This window comes from Rissa tridactyla, chromosome 4, assembly GCF_028500815.1.
Source record: "Rissa tridactyla isolate bRisTri1 chromosome 4, bRisTri1.patW.cur.20221130, whole genome shotgun sequence".
In the NCBI taxonomy this organism is placed as follows: Eukaryota; Metazoa; Chordata; class Aves; order Charadriiformes; family Laridae; genus Rissa; species Rissa tridactyla.
This window is the reverse complement of record NC_071469.1, coordinates 16,489,300-16,512,226: the sequence shown is the minus strand read 5'-3', so window position 1 is coordinate 16,512,226 and position 22,927 is coordinate 16,489,300. Positions and strand designations below refer to the sequence as shown.

Below are 22,927 nucleotides of genomic sequence, written 5' to 3'. Positions count from 1 at the left end.
TTGAAAGTTGCTATGAAGCTCTTCTGAGTAGATATCACACTGATGGACTTCACACTGGCACGAGAGCAGAATTTAGTATGCTACATGAATACGCAGAATCCTTCCGACCCAACCTACCTCTTCAACATTTACTCACCACCATGTTGACCTGGGTCCCTCCAGGAAGCCGTGTCCCCCAGTAAAGGTACTCCAGTGACGGTGGTGACTGCCTCTCCCAGTACTAACTGGCCAACATAGTAACATCACTCCCAGAGAATATCACCTTTGAGAGGTATTACTTCTTGAAGTGAGGTGATAGTATGTTGGCTACCTACCTATTAGTACTGCTAGAAGGAATACAGGAGCTCTAGTTAAGTAGACCCAGTGCATCTTGCTATTACAGGTATTATTGGGTATGTGCTTAATGCAGTGCTGAGACCTGTTGCTCCTGGAAGAGCTGCATTGCAAAGAGCTCTGGAAGATCCTTTCTAGTTTTATCCTGACACTTATGGGGTTTCACCTATGCCCATCCTGGTCTTCTGAGAGTCTCTCTAACACTGTATTCTGTAGAGCGCAGTGGGTCCTTGACAGGTCAGGTAGAGGTTGCAGGAAAATGCAGTCATGTGAGTCATGCTACAATCTTATAGAATCATAGAACTGTTTAGGTTGGAAAAGAACTTAAGATCATAGAGTCCAACCATTAACCTAGCACTACCAAGTCCACCACTAAACCATGTCCCTAAGTACCACTTCTACATGTAATGCGTTATATTACCGCTCTGACTGAGAAATACAGTATGATGATCTGTACAGCATGGAAGGTGTCTGAGACATGGAGCGTGGATGCATACGAAGAACAATGACAGCAGGAATGGTAGATTACTTGTTATTTTGGCTTTGTGCTTATAAACAAACAAGCAAGTAGCCAAAAGGCGTGGAGAAAATTTCCAACAAGTGCAGTGTAAGAGGGATATAAGCAAGTGGACTGGGCACAGAACTGGGACCTCACGCCTTAGACCCTTTTGTCTCTGGCCTTTAGTAGTAATGGGTAAATCACCCCGTCTATCTAGTTCTGCTGCAGCAGAGAGGTACTTCTTGCACAGAGGTGTCTTTTGTTGTAACTGTCCTGCAAACACCAATCATACTCAGTCCAGCAGAAGGGAGAGATGCCAAGAGTACCTCTTTCATATCCCCGGAATGCATTTTGCACTGGATGGCATGGGAGCTGCAGTGGCAGGCACATGCTTGAGAAAGAGGGTTTACCATACTTACATCTGCCTTGTGCTAGAGGATTGGCACAGATCGGCCTTATTTGTCTGGAATGCTTGTATCTGTGTTTTCCCATCACTAAAAGTGCCTCACGATCATTAAGTTGTTAAGGCATGAAAAGTCCTAAGATTCTTTATTTAGTTCTGTGATTGTTTTTCAGCTTAGTGCAGTCCTGCCCCAACATGCACTCATCACTGGCTGTGGCCAGACTTCAGGGGGCTGTGTGGGGTGGTATTTTTTTTTTTAATGTCTCACATAGTGCCAGAGAAAAGCGGGAAACCCAAAGCACTGTACTTGAATTCATAGTTCCTCCTTTTTGTTTTCAAATGACTTGGTACAGTTATTTTTTACTCAAATTCTAAAGTAAACAAGCACCGTAGTACGAGTGACACCTACCAATTGTATCTCTACAGGAAATGACAAATGAATAATTGTACATCAAAGTATTACATTATAGTTGTTACAAATTCTGCTTTGCATGTGATCCACAACTATGAGATTGCAGAAATGCCACACGGGGCAGTGGGCAAGGAATAGATCCAAATTGCTTCCACCTAGCTGCAGGCACTTAACCGAGGATTTTAAGTTAGAGCTGCAGTCACCTGAGATCAGTTATGGAGAAAGACACCTCCAGAGGGCAATTCAGATCATAAATGAGTGAATTGCTCTCTCAGACTGCCTGACTCTTCTTCCAATATAAGGGGGACCTCAGGCAAATGCATCTTAAGTTAGATGAGAAGAAGTGAGTGTTACTTATTTTATTTTAAGCTGTTACAATTTCTACATTAGATTCAGAGGATTCCATCTTCAGTGACATTAAGATGCGATTGTTACCTCATTTGCTATTTTGGAATGATGAATTTTGGATTTTTAAAGGCTAGAAAGGCAAAATGTAGGGAGGAAAGAAAAAAACATCTCCCTATTACCTTTTCCACTGCCTTTTTAGTGTTTTTTTTGTATCTAACATATTTAAACGTCAAAGTCTTTTGAGCTAAACCAGGCCTAAACTCTTTATAGTTACATCGCTGTCTACTGTCTGTCTTACAGAGAGGGTCAAAGGTTTTATGACACTAAAATTAGATGGGGTTTGGGATTTTTTTAATGTTCAAAGGCATTTGATCAGAGAATTTTCTTCGCTTGGATTGAAGGACCACCACAGTGACTACATACCTATGGCTTTAACAATGCTTTGCTATCCATAAAAGCCACTGAAGTTCACAAACTACAGCAAAATATTAGGCACCATAATGGGCCTGTGACAAGAACTGCCAAGAGTCTCCAGCTCCCACTGAGCACTGGCACTGGAATTATAGTGCGCGGCATACTTCTGACGTTAGAACCAGTGTGTTGCACAAGGAATACAGGTTATTTAGGTTATGGTGACAGAAGGGATGAAAAATGAAGCCCTGAGAAAAGAGCAACTCCTTCAGAAAGCATGAGTGATAAAGCTGAAATGGGTAATTCCACATTATTTCTTTAAAAGGAGATCAGCGCTCTCTCAGGAAATTGCATTGAAATAATAGGTTTCTAATCTCACAGCTTGCTCCAGTTCATCTGACCACGGAGTACACTGCAGTCTCTATAACTAGGTAGTTCCCCTCTGTCAGTGATAGACTTGGACTGCTTTAACTATTCAGACATAGGGATAGTCGAGGAGTGGGTTATGGAAAATTGTTTTTTGGGCAGGTAAGTAAAACAACCACAGAAGTTTTTTCTGAAGCTAAAGACTGTATTAGTAATGACAGACATTTTCCCTCTCCTTTTAGGCACTTGAATTCTAATAATATTTCTTCCATATTTTACAGCTATTCAGTGACTAGATAATTTTGCCATCAGTACACTGTGAAAAAGGCTGCACAATACATTTGTATAAAAATACAATATGCTTGGAGTATAGATTAAGTGAAGCTGCATGCAGAGGGGATCAGAGAGGTGAGAAATTCTTATTTTGGCCATATTAAAGTCAATATAAACACTGTGTGTGCTGGTGTTATGCATACGAAAACAGTAAAAGGTTGGGGTAGATCTCTGAACAAAACCAAAATAACCCATCACCTGTGCTTACGTATTATGGATGCATTCTTAAGACCACTGCTCTGTGGCACCAGACAGTGCTTTAGACATCAAATGAAGTTATGAATTCCATTCATATTCTAAATTTCTGTTACAGTGTTGGAAAATGGCATTCACTGCTTCATCCTATGGCAACTTTAAGATGGAACCATGCAGACAACCTATCCTTCAGGTAAGCACACAGCTCACAGAAGAGGGGCTCTGAAGAGCTGAGTAATGCTTTCAAAACAAAACTGAGAGCTTTCAAGATTTGTTTTGCGTGTTTTGAGGTTTTCTTACAAACTTGTACCTTAAAGTGTTTCACTATGTGTACTGAGATAAATTACTTATACTTGTAGGACAGTATAACCAGTGTGTGGTTTGGGACAGAAATCAGGTAAGTTTAATTGGCTGAAACCGGCTTTTTCTGTTTTGCTTCTTTTTGAAGCAAATTTTGCTTTGCTTTTCTTCTATTTTGCTTCTGTTATGATACTGACTGTTTGGAATACTCAGAAGCCTTTAGATAAAAGACACCGCATCACAGCAGACTATGGTTATGACTGATGCTTATTTAGTTATATTCAACTAATGGCCTTGCCACAGACCTTTCAAGTGATCTTGCTCAATTAAATTAAGCCCTGTGTCAAATGAAAATAATGGAGATTACTTCCATTTTCTCTTTGCTGTCTACTTAGCCTGTCGGGTATTTGATTGTAATATAGTGGTTGTCACATATACGACAGTGGCAAAATGAAGCCCTGATCTTGAATGGGGCCTGTAAATAACACTGCAACAAAATGAAGTTAATAGTTTGACATGGTGATGCTAGAACTCGGTGTGTATATTTTAAGTGAGCAGACACCTCGTCCTCTATAGTCTGAGATATCCCCGGGTCAAGGAGTTTTGGTCAAATTGGTCAGGTAAGATCTGCTTCTTTGTATCAGGCCCAGTTCCTCCAGGCACTATATAAGCAGTATCTTGAGAATTTTTGGTCATCAGAAACTGCCTTGAAGAACATTTTTTTGTATAGAGGAAATCTCTGCTTTCTTAATGCTGCTGGTGAAGGCCTGCCTGCGGCAGTAGCTCTGCCATCCTCTACTCTGAACTGCCTTTCCTCCCCTTCTGCTGCTTTCCCAGCCACCCATTGACGGGATTGGATGGGATGGAGAGCGGAAAGGGTTGCTGCATAAAGGGGAGGCATGGTAGAATCAAACTCTGGCATTCTTTATATCAAATTAAAATCAAGTGCTGTTATTTAAAGATACCCTCCTGCCAGGTGGAGATTAGCCCGGGACTGAGCTGCTGAGAGTGTTGGTGACAATTTAAATTTTTAATTCAAACCTAGCAGAACTTAAATTCAAACCATCTTTGCTTTGCCTGCAAATGACCATAGCATCATTGGCAGCAGCTGTGCAGCCTGTGGGCAAAGTTCTGCTGTTTGCACGTCCGTGCCAGGAAAGTGCTCCTTGGCCTGAGAGGAGGCACTGGGGCATGGCTGTGCAGAGCTCTCTGTAGAGCCCCCTTGGCCCTGTGTGTATGCACCGACAACAGCTGTGAACTGCTGACTTGGTCTGCTGCTATAAAGAGATAGTCATATGTGGAACTATTTCATACTCATCACTGTTTTGTGAAGTGTTTAATCATCCCACCACATATCATATATGGAATTAATAACTTCATGTGATCTCCTTTACACCTGAGCAGGTAAACAGACTTTTTTTGGAAGAATGTATTAAGTATACATCATATGAACTTATATCACCTAGATACTGTCACACTGAACCTTTCCAGTTAAAAATTACAAGAAATATCTTGGACAACTCAGGCATTATTTTAGAAACGTTTTGCACCCATTCTGCATTACTAGTGCAATGTTACCTGGTTGTTTACAGTTAGGTGCTGTTAACCAATCCAAATATTTTGCAGTATGGGAAACATTCACTGCTTGCAAGTCTCTGTTTTTTCATATAATGTGCAGGTTATAGTTTCAGGAACAAGTCAGTGCCTGTGAATGCTTCATATTACATAAGTGAACCTCAACATCCAAGGCAACACAGATCTTGTTTTAACAGTTCGGTTCTGATCTTACCTATTATTTTTTACTTTTTTCTTGCACACGTATAGATCTTTCCCTATTAGGAAGCTAAGACATGCAGGCAATATTTTTTGCTGCTAGTGGTGCATAATAATATCAGAAATGGAACTCCAGCAACAGTGTTACCGAGTCCATTTTGTTAGCTGAAGTATAAGTGTGCTTTGTTACTTCTTAAAATATATATGCTAGTATACATATATAAAAATAGTCTCTCTTAATTATTGCAGAAATAGATAAGTTGCTGTTACTATCAATACTTCATGGATATTGTGGCAACAGCTGATTTTAGAGCACTGATGGTGGCAAAACAGTTCCACAATGAACCAAAATTACACGTATTCTCAGGATACCGGTGTGGAATTGCACTGAACTCGTAGAGTTCTTAGTCCTCTATTACCCAGTGAGGACCAGGGTAGGTAATGGAAGGAACTTTATAAAGCAAGGGATTTCTGAGAAGAAAGTCACTCTGTAGCTGACTGGTAAAGTACTCAAGAGTCTGGCATCTCTTGCACATTACAATTGGGTAGTTGGCATATTGCTCACACACAATATTGTTTGTGCCCTGTTTCCCTCTTCATATGTGATGCCACAAAGACATCTACTTATGAGAAGTTTGCTGCTTGGATATGAGTTGTGATAAGCATTTGCAACCTGAGGGGAATGGATGATAAAACCATACGCTTATGCGTCAAAGATACAATAAGAAAGATACAGTCTATCAGTCACGTGAATTGTGATTGGCCTGTTGCAATGGAATAGCCTTTAACAGAAAAATGAAAGCTATTTACCTTCTGAATGGATTTTACATAGTTGCACAAAAGGGAAAAGAAGCAAGAAAAGGAGAGAAAAGAGAATAGAAAACGGAAAGGTTCCCACCAGCTCTTCCCCTCCAAAATTAGCATTGGCATTGGTGAAGTCACACACAAAGGAAAGTCTCACTTTCTTTGTGCCTCTCACAATGACATCAACATGCATGGCTATGAGATGATGAGAGAATACCTCACTCACAATGAGTAACAAATTAGATTTTTCTTTAAAGTAAAAAAATGATAACACAAGACCATCATAGGTATATGCTAGCTCTTTCAAAACATCTCTTTTTGACTACATGTCAGTTAAAATCACTTGACTGGCAATCTGTTCTATCTAATACAACACAGGGGGATATTCTGAATAGGCTGAAGAATGTCAACCATGCAACTTGGCTGGAATATCTGCCAAAAATGTAGTTGGCTTTGTTTTCAATATGGTTATCTACTTTGAAATTCCTCCATAGAATAAATCGTGATATTCCATAGATAGAGGTAGATTATGGGGTTTAAATAATCAAATTGGAGCCCCGTAACTTTATATGCTATAGGAGGATTCTCATAAAACTGAGATATTCCCATAATTAACCACTAGCCATGGGACATTATAATATATTCCATGGTGACTAGTATTTTTTCCATTTCCCTCCCCCCCTCCCAGTAGAATTAGTATGATTAATTTTGCTCTGGTTTCATTACTAACATGAATCAATGTAATTAAAAATAAGAATAAGAGGTGATCACTGTTCAGGCCAAACTGGCCAGTAATGACCAGTCAGACCTTTTCCAGTTGACCTTTGCTGCTAGAAGGTTGAAAGAGCTGTAACTCACCAACCCATACTTGCAAAAGGAGCATGTTTTAGAAAATGTGGTTCAAAACTCTTCATAGTTCTAAATGCTAAATTCTAGTGGAATATTATAGAATAGATTGATTTGCATGCCATGGAATAAACATCCTTACATCTAGTCTTGTCTCAGAGTGAGTCATTTTGCATTAGTGTCAAGAATTTGAGCTGTTGTTCTACTTTGCAGTTAATCATCAGAAAGAGACGGGATTGTCTCATGAATATGCATGATGGTATAGTTGTCCCTTCAACTTACTAGGCACCTAGTTTCTGTAATGAGATGTACAATATCTGCCATTTAAAACAGCTGAAAGGTCCCAAATGGGAACAAATGAGAAAGCATCTGGCTGTTTCAAATTCCAGCCCTGTTTTGTCAGAAAACTCTGTAATTGCTGAGTACTTGGCTCCTACTCTGCTCTATGGAGCATTCAGCTCTCAGGAGCCTCTGAGATGCATTACACAGTCCAGCAACATAGCTGTAGAACTCTCAAAATTCTTCCACTAGATGTAACAGCTCTTCAAAATATCTTGAGACTTGTATGCCCTTAACCAGGACCAAAGTTTGGGCTCCTAGAGCGTGCTCTCATGCTTAGTTTTGCTGATCAGCCTCCACTGTACCATTTGTCCCTGCAACCTAGACTTCACACATATTATTCACTGTGTGATGGTGGGACTAGAATGGATAAATGTGCTACCCATTGCTCTAAGAAAGCAGTCTGGCTGAATCTTAAATCACTACGCGGGATGGAGGTTAACGGTCAGATGGACATTCCTCTAAGAGGTTTCCTACCTGCTCTGTTAATTTCTAAAATTTCTTCTTGGGCCAGTGGGCAAGTGTCGCTCTGAGTACTGTGGTGTGGAGAGTTTACGACAGATTTACAATAATTGGGGGATCCCAGCTGGGGTGGCCTCGGGATATGCTTCTTTTTTTTCTTTGGTAGCTTCTGCTTAGCCATAGCTAAGGAGTAATACATTCCGAAATTGTTCACAATGACAGGGACAGGCATGGCAATGGTCAGCACACCAGCGAGAGCACAGAGGGCCCCCACCAGCATGCCTGACCAAGTCTGAGGATACATGTCTCCGTAGCCCAGGGTCGTCATGGTGACAACAGCCCACCAAAAGCCGATGGGGATATTTTTAAAGTGTGTGTGTTCACTGGCACTAGGGTCATTTGGTTTAGCACCTATTCTCTCGGCATAATAGATCATCGTGGCAAAGATTAAGACGCCCAATGCCAAAAATATGATGAGCAGCAAGAATTCGTTTGTGCTGGCGCGGAGGGTGTGTCCCAAGACCCGCAACCCAACGAAGTGGCGGGTCAGCTTGAAAATTCGCAGGATTCGTACGAAACGGACTACGCGGAGGAAGCCCAGGACATCCTTAGCAGCTTTGGAAGACAGGCCACTGAGTCCAACCTCTAGATAGAAAGGCAGTATGGCCACAAAGTCAATGATGTTCAAAGAGTTTTTGATAAATTCCACCTTGTTTGGGCAGAAAGTGACTCTCATCAAGAACTCAAATGTAAACCAGACCACACAGACACCTTCGATGTAGGTGAGAAAGGCTTCAGTCTCTGCTTCCCTGTAGTGCCGCACCTGGGTGTCATTCCCGATGAATTCAGTTTCTGTCTTGTTCACAATGGGGTTAAATCTCTCGTGGGTCTCGAGGCAGAAGGTGGTGATGGAGACCAGAATGAAGAAGAGGGAGGCAAATGCCACATACTGTGAAAAGAAAGATATGAGAGAAATGTTAAACAGTAGGTAAATATACAGTGGCTTTGATTCTGAAGCATCAGGGAGAGACAAGAGCTGTATTAAAACTAAAGATAATGCCAAGCCTTCTTCCTGTGGCCTTAAGATGCCAAGTCTCACCTGGAAAGACAGCCTAACATTCAAACTCAGAGGAGAGCAGTATATAAGTACGTGCTAACATCCATTCCTATACAGATAGCACTTTAGTGTAAGTGTAAATTTAAGCAAGCAAGCATTTAAATCTCAGAGCTTTCTGTGGGATTTAAGGTTAAGGACATATTGAAATTCTACCTTCCTGAACTTGATCTTCTGTTACTTCCTCGTCTTAAAGATAGAGCACACCTTCTAGGACAACTGTCATGCAAGTCTTTTTGCAGCATTGTGTCAGTGGTATGGGGTCACCTCCTGCTCCCAGCTTAGTGACAGTTGTGGTATTTCAGATCTCAGGAAGGTACTAGTAAATACTAGTGGTAGTCTCAGTTGGGCTTTACAGCAAGGGACAGTCCTGCTTGGTACCGTCAGACTTTGTTACCAAATCCCAGGGACAGGTTGAGGAACAGTCACATAGCAAACCAAGCTCTCCTAGATTAAACATCTCTGTTCTCAGTTCCCTTCTCCAGATGTTTCAGGGGCAGGGGGCTGGGAGGGGAAGAAAGAGGTTTCAGGTATGCCTGTCAACTGATCCAAAAGGAGACAGATCTATTGAATTTTAGAAGACAAGGTTTTCTTGAAGAGATTCTCATTACAATGTAAGACTTGTACCAGAACTAGGTAATTATTTTTAAAGAATGTTGGATTACAATTTGGTTAATCATTACAGTGGAGGTGGTAGCAGACCCCAAAGTCAGTGAGTGTTTGTCTTAGGAGCATTTGCCTCTTCTGCTTCAGTTTCTGCTTCAGTTTCTGCTTTTCTCAGGCTTTCCTCAGCCTAAAGGAGATCTCTTGGTTGTATTCCAGGATAACTGAGGGGGTCAGTCAGGCCAAAATTCACAACCCTTGTAACCCCAGTTCCTCTGCTCAGTCCTCCCGTAATCAGTTAAGTAGTTCGCGTATATCTAAGAATTCTCATTGTGTGTTGGAGTGGTACAGTAATGGTAATACCTCTTTCCATTTCACTCCCTACATCTCTTATCTTCCTGTTTGTCCTGTGTGTCACCTTCACAAGAGACGTTACATATGATATTATTTCACTGTCTTTATGAGCATGAGCGACTGTGGTAATTAAAATAATATTCAAATATTCTTATAGTGATCTGTTATTCATAATATCCCTTTTTCAGCAGTGTAGCCGAAATAGGGGTTAAAAAGAACTAGTTTCTTCTAATTGTCTGTTGCCAGTAAATGCAGTGCAATAATCTAAAAGAGATTGTTGCCACAGGACTAGACCAGGTAAAAATAACTTATGCTTCAAGCTACCAAAGCTCTCCTGCAATTAAGAAGTTCCTTCTGTTTCTTTCCTGGGTAGACCTACTGCAGAATTAGACGTGACCTTCCCTATTAGCAAACACAGTCAAAAGAAGGATTTGCCATGTTTTGAGGTGAGCTATTTAATAGAACGTAGAGAAACTGGCAGAGAATAAAATCACAGAATTGTTTAGATTGGAATGGCCCTCTGGAGGACGTTTGGTACAACTTCAAGGTTGGACCAGGTTGCTCAGGGTCTTGTCCAGTCCAGGTCTGAATACCTCTGAGGCTGGAGATCCCACAGCCTCTCTGGGCAGCCTCTGCCAGTGTTTGGCCAATAAGAGTAAAGAAGTTTGGAAGAATACAGAAGCAAACAGGCTCTTCTGCTTTTCAAGTCCAACTTTGTTTCCAAAGAGATCAGAACCTAGCCATTATCAGAGATTTAAAAAAATGACAGGACCTTTCCCTAAATGCTTCAGGCTATCATAGCATTGCTACGTGATGATCTAATATATGTGCTGATATGTGCTGAAGTCAATGTCTAATATAAATAGTTATCTGGAAGGCAAACAGTCTGGAGGTTAGGGAAATTGAGAAGCAGGACTGCAGGTATCTTTTTATCAGATTCTCCTGTTAACAGGGAAATTTCTCCATGCAGTTTCCCCATCTGTAAAACAGGTTTAAAAAATACCAGCTGATGTTTGTCATGTGCGTTGTGATCCTAGATAAATGTGTACAGGTTCTATATGCTTTCATTTTAATGTTACTGACTTTAGTATATCAACAGTCTCCCTGAAAAATAGGTTTAAGAGTCTTTTAAGTGGTCAAAGTCAGTTTGTGTATGATATTGTTAACACTCAAAGCTTAATTAAATAGAGGTTAGTACCCCAATTGTCTGAATATGGGTAAAACAAGAAACAAAAGGCACCTTGCACCAAGTACTCAGGAAAATGTTCCTAGCAGCCTCAGCATGTCTGCTTCATTTCAGCCCGGAGCAGATTTTCACCACAGAGTCGTAGAGCCCTGAGAATTTGAGCAGCAGAAGGAAATGCTGACATACCATTAGGTCAGGTAGCACTCACAGATAAGAAGCAGAGAGGGGTAAAAAATCATTTTGAATTCTACGGGGTCTGTGAAGAATGCCCCTTTCTTTATGTTGACTCAAAATGCAATTCTCCTCTTGTTGTATATGAATATCTCTCCTGAGTGAGTTTTTCCTGCTTAGGACAACCTTCAGGCTGACCTTGCACAGCAAGTATTTTGAAAAGTGATGTTTTGCTGTATTGAAGGGAAGAAATAACCAATTCTGACAGGACATTTAAGTTCTCTGCAGTGGTACATGCTAGCAGTGTTATCCGTGGAGAACATCACACCCATGATCTCTCTTGCTGTTAGCCGTTGTGTGTGCACACCTTGGCTTCAGAGGGGAATTGAGAACTTTTAGTCCACGGTTCAACAGAGCAGGAAGCACCTGCTAAATAAAAGTGAAGCTTTTCCTTCCTTCTATCTGTATTTAACAACATCCAGAGACCTTTTCCAGGGATGGGCATGTTCCTGAATGCTTTTCAGCTTTGGAAGTTGTGGAAGTGCTTTCAAGATTTCATAAAACCATGCCTGAGCATTGTTAGTGACAGAAAGAATGCCAGTATTTCTTCTGCAATTTAATTTTTTTTTTCTCTGTTGAATGACTGTCTAATCCTAAAACCTGTTTTATATTTGGGAAGTAAAGTGCTCTTTAGTCATTCTATGCTTCAATATTGAAAGGCCCTTGTTTTTTCTGTTTTAGAAGAAGATCTGCACAGTCTGAAAGGAGAAGACAATGGAGAGCAGCGCTTTAATAAAGGTGCCGTTACAGTTCCCCAGTGCCTTGGCTGATCCAAAGAAATGCAGGAATGCCTGAGAATCAGGCCTGACAATTCATTCACTGGCACCCATCTCTGATAGATTTATCACCTGCAGCTGCTTGGGACGCAGCAGTTCAGCAGCTTGCCACAGATGAATGCGTAATGTATCACTGGCACAGATTTATGTTTGTGATCCCCGGTTTATATTGCCCCCACCCCTTTTTTCATTCTGAATATTTTTCTTTGTTAATTATCTGATAAAAGATCTAGGAACCTGTAAACAAAATCCAATAGCACCAAATTCAGCGAGTATGTTTTTCTAAGGAGACCAGCGTTCATTCATGCCAAAGGGGTCAATAAAAGAGTGTTCTCTGGCCCACCATCACAGGCCAACAGAGATCAGCCATCATGCCTAACATGATAGCTTGTCAAATCCAGAGATGAGCAACGCTGGTAAAATCTAGTGAAAACTATGAACTCGTACATGTTCTAACATCTTTGAAAATAAGGCTGTCTCTTTTTATTTCACTAATAATGGCATGAACACTAATCAAACCGATGGATTGCTCTGCCATTATTTAGTGGTTCTTAATCTTCTTACTTAAATTTTACAACAGAATTTCTCTTCTTCCTAGGATCTGAATGGGCTGAGGGAAAGGAGTGAGGATTTTATGAAGTGATATCACATGCTGTTACATAATGGCAGCTAAAATTTTCTATAATTAAAGAAAATACCTAGGTAAAGTGTTGAACTGATCAAAACTCTTTTATGTGCTTTGACACATGTGAATGATTCCTATTTCACTAGAGATGCTGCTGCCATTGCTTTTTTCTAGCTGTAATACCAACAAAGAAAAATCTCAGATTGTCCAAAACTGCAAAAGCCATAAGAGAAAGCAGAGAAGAGATTTTAAAACGGGATATTTTGATTAAAATATCAGTTACATTAAAATGTCTTAATTCTGGAGAGAGAATAAATTACACTCCTGCATAATTTCTGTTAATAGCAGATATATTTTAATAAGGTTATTTTGAAAGAATCTAAAAGACATTTGCCCATAAGTGGAGAATTGTATCATTGAATTTTTATTGCCTCTGATTAAATCTATCTATCTATCTACCTACCTACCTACCTATCTATCTATCTCAAAGGTCTGCTTCTCCACTGCCCTATGTCAAACTAGCCATTTTTGGCAGTGCTGTGTGACTATGAAGTGCCAATTAGTTCAGAATAGTAGTGTTTCACATCAGCTTTACATAGTTGTAAAAGGAGCAAGGTACCAGAATCAGACCTAGCCTCTCAGGAATAATGAGCCAGTATCTTTCCACTCAGCATGGAAAGAAAACAAAAGTCCAACAGCCTTAAAAACACAAATAAACCTTCTAATACATGAGGATTAGGAGGCTAGGCTTACTCAGAATAAAGATCTGAGGATTGGACCAGACAGTATTAAATACACAGGTGTGGCTGTTTACTTCTGGGAACCAGTTTTTAAAACAGCACTTTACCTTGCATTTCTGTGATAGTTCTGATCTTGGAGATAAAAAACCTTTTTTATGTTTTGTTTTAAACAAATAAGCCCAGTAACCTACTAGAATTCATCGATACAGTGCCTGGAATTGCCAGACTTTGATGCAGATGGACAGTGAAGGGTGGTGATGAAATCACTGGGACAGAAATCAGATGACTGAGGCTCTTTTCCAACCTCAACCACTGACACATTCTTAGTCTTCAAGCATGTGTGCCGGCATCTTTTGCACCATCCTTTGTCTACATTTTTTTTTATTGAGATAGTAAACTCTTTGGGGCTTGGGACTGTCTCCCAGTTTATGTCTGCCCAGTGTCCAGCCCAATGTATGTCTGGAGCGGGGATCAGGGAAGGGAGACCTGTGCTGAGTCTTTGATAAGAGAGACACCACTCTTGGACCATAGACAACAAGAAAAGTGCGTGGTGGCACTGGAAGCAGCATGGTTTTTGCAAGTCAATTTTCAGTAACTTCAGAGTTTGTTTTCTAGGAAATAGTGGTCTGCATGACACACCATTCATAATTCATTCCAGATCACATGTTTGGAGTGAGTTACTAGAAGCAGCATGCTGCAGACAGGTGCTCTTCTCCTTTGATACTGCTCAGAATCATTTGACAATCCTGACTCAAGCTAGAGTGGAGAAAAGAAACCGATCACACTCAAAGAGTCCCTTTGCAACTTCTAACAGAAGTATTTAAAAAGGGATTCTTAATCCCTACCCTTTTGCAGGGAAATCCAGGAAATTCTACCCTTCCCTGAATCTCTGGATGAAAGGCAGAGGAAGATGGCATTTTGTTTGAACTACATCTGTTGAAGCATCAGGGCATTTTCTATAGGAGTGGCACCCTCTCTGTTGATCTATTCTGGTGAGTTCTGGTTTTAATGACAAAAACATTTAAATCACTACATCATAACCCTCCTGGTCCTGTTGAACCCACAAAGCACAGGACCTAAGCTTTTGCCATCTTAGTCTGTACGAGCAGGGCCTCTGAGCAGCATGAAGTTTGCTGCTTCTCCCATAGCCGAACCCAGCGCTTGCCAAGACTGAAATAAGAGATGAGAACACTCTTACCATCCATCTTTGTCTCCAAAGGACAAATGATGGAGCTATTAGTGCTGTGGGGTTTCCCGAAAAGTATGTTATGACTCTAGTGAGATCCAATATGTTGGGATTGGGTTTTTTTGTTTGTGTTTTTTTCTTTTTGGAGGGTGGGGAGCAGGGGAGCAGGTGAGGAAAATAATAAAAAATCACAGGTCTAGTAATTTTTCGGTAGGTCTATGATTGGTAAAGGCTGTATATCTTGCAGGAACAACCTAGGATCAGAAGAGTTTCACATCAGTGCTGGCAACATATGAAGTGGTGTTCTACAAAGCATCAGTAATTCAAATATAACCAGAGCCCTGTGCTTTTTGGTAGACGAACATAAAACTCCATGATTTCCATTCACAAGGTATCTCTTTAAATACTTTACCAGCTTCCTTTTACAGTAGTTCATGTGTTTGAGGTTTGCCTCTGAAAACAATTACACCTGCATGAAGCTGGCAATATTTGCCTATCTGTGACTTGAATCACAAAGCTTTGCTTTTTGAAAACTGTACTTTAACCACTCTTCATTTAAATCTTAGTCCATGTATCACCAAAATGTTTAACAATAGAGACAAATCTTTTTGCTGCAGCTCAGCCAAAGTTTGGGTTAAATGAAAGCTGCTTCAAAGTACTTAGCTTTATAACTACTTTATTATCTGTCAAGACCAATTTTCCAGGCTTTCTTAGAGATATGGACTCTGATTAAAAAAAATGACTCATTTTGAATGTGGAAGTAATTCTGCTGATTTTTTGAAAGAAATATTGAATCTTTATGACTGATCAAATGACTAAACGTAGCCACATGATACTAGCAACCAGCTAATGCCACAAAAGTGAGCAAAGGCAAGGACACTGTCAAAAAGCATCCTCTTCAACATTTCATTAAGAATCCTAATGTAAGATGTTTTGAGATCCTTTGAGCAATGATTATGAAACTGAAATTATTTGCAAGGGAAAAATCCAGTTCTACTTCTGTAGGTGCGAAATAAATATATGAGGGCACAATCTGATGTTACCACCAAGCTTTTCTCTGTGAAGGGAGAGATGACCATCTTGGCAGTTTGTATGTCTTCTTTCAGGGGTATAAGACAGTCGATACAGAAGCTCACATCAGCAAACATACTGGTTCATTCACACGACTATTCAAATTCATGTTTCTTAGCTGAGATAAATGGAAGAAGTAGGCTTGCAGATAGACAGAGCTTGCTCCAGAGTCAGATAAAAAGTCCACTAGCAGCTCATGGATGAAATAGTTATGTAATGACAAAAAAATATATGACAGCTTGCAAAAAAATCTTGGAATGCTTAGTGGCATGCAGACATGAAACAGCGTGTTAAAAAAAATGTGCAGTCATCTGTGGAAAATATGCTTAAGTTATTCGGTGTTGACATTGCAATAAATAAATTAGAAGCAGATCTCTCAAATGTTAGTCCTAGCAGGCAGCCATGTGCTTTGACAAGGTAGTTACTGGGATAAGAAAGACTGAATCAGAACCGCGAGTGTGGTGTGTACAGTGTTTCTCTGTGACCACAGCCAGCTGGTCACCAGGCAAAGGTTGGAATGGTTCTTTGTAGGTCACAGGCAAGTTTTCCAGTTTCATCTAGGATAGATTAAATCTTGTGATTTAATAGGAACATTGTGCATTGTCACAGAAGAGATGTGAATTTATTTTGCAGGCTTCCTTGCTAGCTCCCTAGTCTGTCTGGTAGTGAGAACTATATGGAGACAGTATGGTGGGAGTAAGTTTCATATTGCTCAGCAACAGCTCAATGGGAAATTCTCATCTTAACATATATAGATGCCTGATCCAAAAGGGCCCCAAGACTTCTGCAGCTAGCTATATGGGACACTGCAGAAAGAGCTGTAAGTGTTGAAAGAAAGTCTCCCGTCTCTTCGAGGGGCTGTGGAAATGTACATTGGGTAGGGGTGTCCAAGTGTCGTTCCTCTGTCCCAAAGCACAGTCTTTGATCATTCCTGAAAGTTAGCTATATTGACTGTTATTAAGGACCTCTAATGGTGAATATTGTAGAAATTTTGCAGGAAATTTATCCTAGTGCTTCACTATATTTTATCTGTATTTTTTTCTTCTTAATGCCTAACCAAAATCATCTTTGCTGCATTTTAAGCTTGTTCACTTTTGTCCTATCCATTACAGACGGCTAAGCATTTAGAAATTTGCAGATGTTTTCCTTCTTTTATAAGTTAATAACCACTAAACATTCAAATGTTCCATGAGTCCTAGACTCCTGTTTTCATATGCTCATGCCTTTGCTGCATAAATTCAACATAATTATTAATCTCATTTTCAGATGGTGCCACACAATTTTATGCTGTCAGTTCTGTCAAATGCTCTAGAATTAAAGATACTGAGAAAGTCATGTAACATCTCATACGCTGGAACATAAACTAACTCATGACAAATGAAACCAGGGAAGTTTAATTGCCCGTTATTGCTAGGCTTTTCAGTCTTTTTCTGTTAAGCACTAGGTAACTTTTTTTGGACTCTGCACACTTTCTGTTCTAAACTGAAAAGGAGAATTTTGTAGCAATGACTGGTGATAGTGTCATGCATTAGGATTTTCAGGATCTCACCTCACCACCTTTGTTCTGGATGCTATTTTGTCTCCTGAGAAAATCACACTTCCTCCCTCTCTAACTTGCTGCCAGTCCTGCCTCACGGGAAGAGAAAAGGCATTTCTTATGCAATTCCTTGATAAAGGGGAATTCCTGACTAGAGCTAAGCAGAATCCAACTGGGAAAACCCAAAGACTTGCAAAATCTGCTTAGTCCTGAGGCTTCCTATGGTTTAGAAGTAGTTCTTATTTTTCTCCTTCCAAACTGAATAAAAAAATCACACACATGCTCGTGGTTAGGATCAAGTGCAGCCAGGTGAAGGTAAGTATGCATCTCTGACCAATCCTTGCATTTTGATTTTGGAAATGTGAAACTACAAAGATAATTACAGGTTTTAGTCTCTTGCATACATACACACATGCATACACTTTCTCTCTCTTAAAGTTGCTAACTTAGGTATTCTTTTGACTTGAATTTAGCTGTAGGCTACGTAAGTCCTGGGACTCTTTGTGGGGGAGACAGACTATTTTTTTCCCGTTTTTGTTACAGCTTCTGCACTGTAACTTGCCCAGAGGTGGCTTAATTCACATGGACAGGGTGTGAAATCTACCTGCACATCTTCCGTGTGCACTTGGCAATAGCTGGTAGGGTGTGTCAGTCAATAGGAAGCTGACAGCTCCTATGTAGGACTATGGGAAGATCCAGAAGGCATCATCCCCAGAGGTGAGCAGTTTGGGTCTGCAGTGCCTACGATGGTGGGGTCCTTAATCCAATTTCTCTCCCAAAGCAATATTGTAGCAAAAGCAATTGTGATAGAATTCCTCTTTGGAGATACAGACCAACCTTTTTCATATTTGACCATGGATTTTGAAACCTCAGTATCTGACCACTCAGAATTCCAGGATTTCTGTAAATTCCAGGAACAGCTGTGTTTACCCTCTGATAGTTGAGCTGAGCACCTCAGAATTGAGGCACTCAACTCATCACCCTGAAAAACTGGAAGCCCCGGGATCCCTTTGGTGCCGCTACCTGTTGAACTCAGGGTTTCCTGTTTTGGCTGCAGTTTATGTGGATGGATGTGACAGATGATGTAGTCCCTGAAAAGCCAGGTTTCTTTACAAGGTGGCTGAAAATGAGGTGTTAAACCCCAGGCATTTCAATGACTGTTTCATTTTAGACAATTTCACATTATTCAGTGAAAATGTTTTTTCATTAACTTTTTTGTTTTCCAGGTTATGACTAGCAGTGTGCTGTAAACACTTTTCCTCCCATAGTGTTCACTTAGCTTAAGCCACAGCTGCCATTTTGTGCTTTTAAAGTATTATGATCACAGTTCTTTCCTTACTACTGTGCAGTGTGTAGTAGAAAAGCCCTGTTAAGCTCCTAGATGGTCTAAATATGTTTCAAAATATTGAGTCCTTTTGTGCCTTTGCTCTTCAAAGCCTGAATATCAAATATCTAAATTACCTGGTCCCATCACTTTAGTCAGTTTTTATAAAACATTAAGAAACTCCAACAACTATTAAAGCAAATGAGAAAATATTTTGGAAAGCAAAAAATGTTTCATTCCCCAGCTAGGCAGAGTCTATTGCACAGTTTAATTTGTGCAAGGATAATACACAGGATGGGAGCATCCTCACTCATACAAAATCTCCATTGACAGCAATCTTTGCAAATACTAGATTTTGACTGGCTATGAGCCATTTTAGATATCCAAATTAGTGGCAAAATAACTTATAAAGCTGTGTTGGTAGGTTTTTGGAGGCAAATTCCAAAACAGCCTTTGTCATATAGTCTGTCTTGGCTCAGACCAGCAATATTGAGGGTATTTGACTCAGTGAGTGCCGACTGTTTTTTTCAAGAGCAAGTTCTCAGCAAGGTGTTGTGTTGCTCACAACACAGGATCTCTTGCCCTAAGAATGGTAATCCAATGTATTGCCCCAAAATACAGAATTCTTCCTCAGTTCTAGTCCCACAAACAGCTGAAGAGTTTCAGCATGGCTGCAAATTTCCATTCAATAATAAAATCCTAAGTATATATGAAGACGTGTGTCACCAATGGTGGAATAAGGAACGTCAATCTTTTGTATATACATATGTATAGAATAAGATTAATATATATAAAAAATTATAAATACAGACACGCATATGTATTTGCATGTGGATTAGTTATACTGTACTCTATTACAATATTATATGGTATATATTACATACAATGTCCTATATAATATTTATAATGTACATACAATAATATGTAGTAAACATTGTAATATTATATAATATATATAAACGATAATATGCTAAATTACACATAGAAATACATTTAACATAAATATATGTTTGTATATTAGGTATCTAATACCTGCCTCAAGGACAGTGGGGATGCCTGGCTATAGCACGCAGAACTGGTGGAGGGGCACATTCTCCTCTCCTGTGCACAGCCCTGCTAGGGTAGCTACTATTACTAGGGGTGGCCTTGGATTAAGAAGAACCCCCTGAAAGGGAGGGACCTGCCACCCAGAGGAAGATAGAGGCTGCCTGGGGGAACCAGAGGTCTTGCAGAAATGGCCTCAGTGTCATGGCATTTCTGCAGCTTCAAATCCCTCCTGTGACTCTTTCCACAGCACTGTGTTTCCAGGGCTTTTTGTCTCATAAGAAAGTAGAGGAAGGGCTCTTCGTAGCCCTTGACTCCTATGTTGCCTTCTGCTAGCCACAGCCCCCTTCCTCTCTTCCAGGTCTGCCAGGGCTGCTTCTGGAGTCCCTACTACAAGAAAGATATGGACGTGCTGGAACGTGTCCAGAGAAGGGCCACGAGGATGATCAGAGGGCTGGGGTACCTCTCCTATGAGGACAGACTGAGGGAGTTGGGGTTGTTCAGTCTGGAGAAAAGAAGGCTCCGAGGAGATCTTAGAGTGGCCTACCAGTGTCTTAAGGGGGCCTACAAGAAAGCTGGTGAGGGACTTTTTAGGATGTCGGCTAATGGTAGGACTAGAGGGAATGGATTAAAACTAGAGATGGGTCAATTCAGACTGGACGTTAGGAAGAAGTTCTTCACCATGTGGGTGGTGAGACACTGGAACAGGTTGCCCAGAGAGGTGGTGGAAGCCTCATCCCTGGAAGTTTTTAAGGCCAGGCTGGACGGGGCTCTGAGCAACCTGATCTAGTGGGAGGCGTCCCTGCCCATGGCAGGGGGGTTGGAACTAGATGATCTTTAAGGTCCCTTCCAACCCTAACAATTCTATGATTCTATGATTCTTGCAGGCAGAGAGGCATCATGCTGGGGCACCATTATCTGGAAGGAGGCTTTACCAGGAGGACAGACTCAGGGCCAGCCAAGAGGATCACCTCCCTCACTCCCAGCACTCAGGATGCAGCATGGGCTTCCAGGTATTTTGCCCTGTAAAGTAACCATGCCATGGACAGGAGGTTTGCTTCTACTCTCTGAATGCAGGTTGATCTCCTGTGCAGTGTTGCTGCACCAGACCCACTCTGATTCCTATTCCAAAAATTGAACACAAGCCAGCTTTTACTAATAATAATTTCCCTTTGTGGAGTTCTGTTTCACTTGTTCCCAGGTACAAGATGTATACTTGCTATAGTCTCCTACCTACAGATCCCTTCTCTGCTGTGTTTCCAAATTTACCATGCCAGCAAATGAACCTCAGGAAGAGATAGGACAGCTACAACCAAGCTCAAAAGGGCATCTGCCATCCTGTGAGCATCTATTATAGTACACAGTATAGGGCAGTTAGTGCACATTCCCACTCCCCTTGATGACAGCATTATCCTGATTTGAAGGAGAGCGTTGTACCATCCTTTCTTTCCCTGGTAAAATATTTTCTCCTACTGTGTATATTCACTGTACCCAATCTAGCTACATTAGTGCATATCTACAGACATGTAAATACTGTACTTATGTGCGGGAGAGTGACAGAAAAAAGTTGTCTTCATTATTACATTTTTAAGGCTAAATTGATGAGTCACATATCAGACTTGTGATACTAACCTGGCTATCAGTTATGTGTAGTGACTACCCCTCCCCTTAAGCCAGTCCAGTGTTAGCAGCTGTGAAGTTCTTGCAGAGAGGATTTCCAGGGGTAATGCTTCAGGGCTCATTGCACAACATTGCTGTCTTGCTCACAGCAGTTCAAAAGGGCTCCCAATAGCCCTTTGTAGGTAGCTAAGGTGAGAGCCACCATCTCAACTGGAGCTGGGGAGCTGCACTAAGTACCATTCTCTGTTAACCCCTTCTAGTTGGGGCTGTAAAAGGTTCAGCATTTCTGAGAGAGAGAGAGACCCTTAAACACCTACTGTGAGGTATGTTGCATAAGCAACAAGCAAACACTTCTAAAAACAACCTCTCATGCAGTCAAGGTTAAAAGAAAGATGGAAAGATTAGAAAAGAAAGACAAGGTAAGTCGCTGCCTGAACCTAGAGGAAAATTGTTTTCTACATAAGATGAAAGGAGTTTACAATATTTTAAGGGATTTACTAGCAATATTATGCAACCGTGTTTAGCTTGTGTGCTGCAGTACATTCAACATCTTGTGGGATAATAGGATCCTCTCATCTTTTATTGTTTGCTGCATTCTGGCTGTATCATCTGTGGTGTATTTGCATTTCTTTAGTTTACTCAAGTGCACAGGCAGGTATGATGTGAACTGTGGTTAAAGAACAAACTTAGTTTCTGAATTCTATCCTCCAACATAAAAGAAATATCCTTCATTTGAAATAGCTTTGTTTGAATATTATGCATCTACTTGTGCTATAAAGAACCTGAAGTATTGCATAGCATTTAACAGTGTGGAACTCCTTATGCTTTGAAAATACTGTTGAAATGTTAGTGTAGGTATCAATCTTTGCAACTGTTTTGTAAGGCAAAACAAGTAGTTGCTGCTCCAGTTCCATAGCCAAGGTGATTGTGAGGCTCAAAGGTTAGAAGTATTTCTGTATTTCTGAAGTATGTTGTTTTAACTTTGACTACACAGCTACCAGTATTGAGGTCTTGGATTGGGGCAAAATCAGGGAATACAGTTCAAAACATGTGTCTTAATATCCAGACTTCCACAGGGATGGATAGGACTGTCATATTCTGAGTGCTGAGCTGTGTCTGTTGGCCAAGATACAGTCCCTCAGAACTTGTGTTTGCAGAGATCAAGGGCATCTGATCGTGGAATTCCAGCTCAGTCTTTCAGCCATGCTCTTCTTTTTAACCTTGCAGTGCAGTGAGTCTCAACACATAGCAAATGCGGTGGTGGTGATGGGGGTGTGGGGGTGTTTTAATGATGGGGGGGCAGTGCTGTAGATTTGTGTAGGCTTTCAGGATTTTGTTCTTCTTTGCGCAACTCTGCTAGATCTGTACCTCTAGAAACGGCCATTCTGGGTTAGAGAATGATGAGAACTTTTCCACTACCCTTTCTAGTGACTTCGGTATTTTGTCATGAGACTGAGGTCCTCAACAGTAAAATTTCTTATCAGGTATTTTAACAGGATTGGACTGCCAGCTTATGAAAATCTGGCCCTTAAGGAGATTTCGGTTTGGAGACTCATTAACTGTGAATCACCAGAAATCACTAATCACTTTTGTAAATATTCCCTAGCAAGTATTGCCATATAATAGGTACAAAACTGCATTTAAAAAATAAGGGAAAATGGGTGAAATGAACTGGCATTGGACATGCATTGT

The 22,927-nt window shown here is 40.7% G+C and overlaps 1 protein-coding gene and 1 long non-coding RNA gene across 8 annotated transcripts in view; one reads left to right on the top strand and one right to left on the bottom strand.

The window, feature by feature from the left end:
• KCNC1 (potassium voltage-gated channel subfamily C member 1) overlaps nt 1-22,927 on the bottom strand; it is a 134,519-nt gene that overhangs the window by 27,170 nt on the left and 84,422 nt on the right. For 5 of the 7 annotated variants that reach the window (XM_054199071.1, XM_054199072.1, XM_054199066.1 and 2 more), the window contains exon 2: nt 7,840-8,773. In XM_054199071.1, the coding sequence (XP_054055046.1) occupies nt 7,840-8,773 (934 nt within the window). Of the gene's footprint in view, nt 1-5,563; nt 5,566-7,839; nt 8,774-22,927 lie in introns of all 7 variants that reach the window. The other 2 variants (XM_054199069.1, XM_054199067.1) reach the window with 2 other exon arrangements.
• Nucleotides 3,417-12,085, top strand: LOC128908576 (uncharacterized). Its single transcript, XR_008466017.1, has 3 exons — nt 3,417-3,493; nt 3,660-3,697; nt 11,997-12,085. It is a non-coding gene; the product is annotated as an uncharacterized LOC128908576 (long non-coding RNA).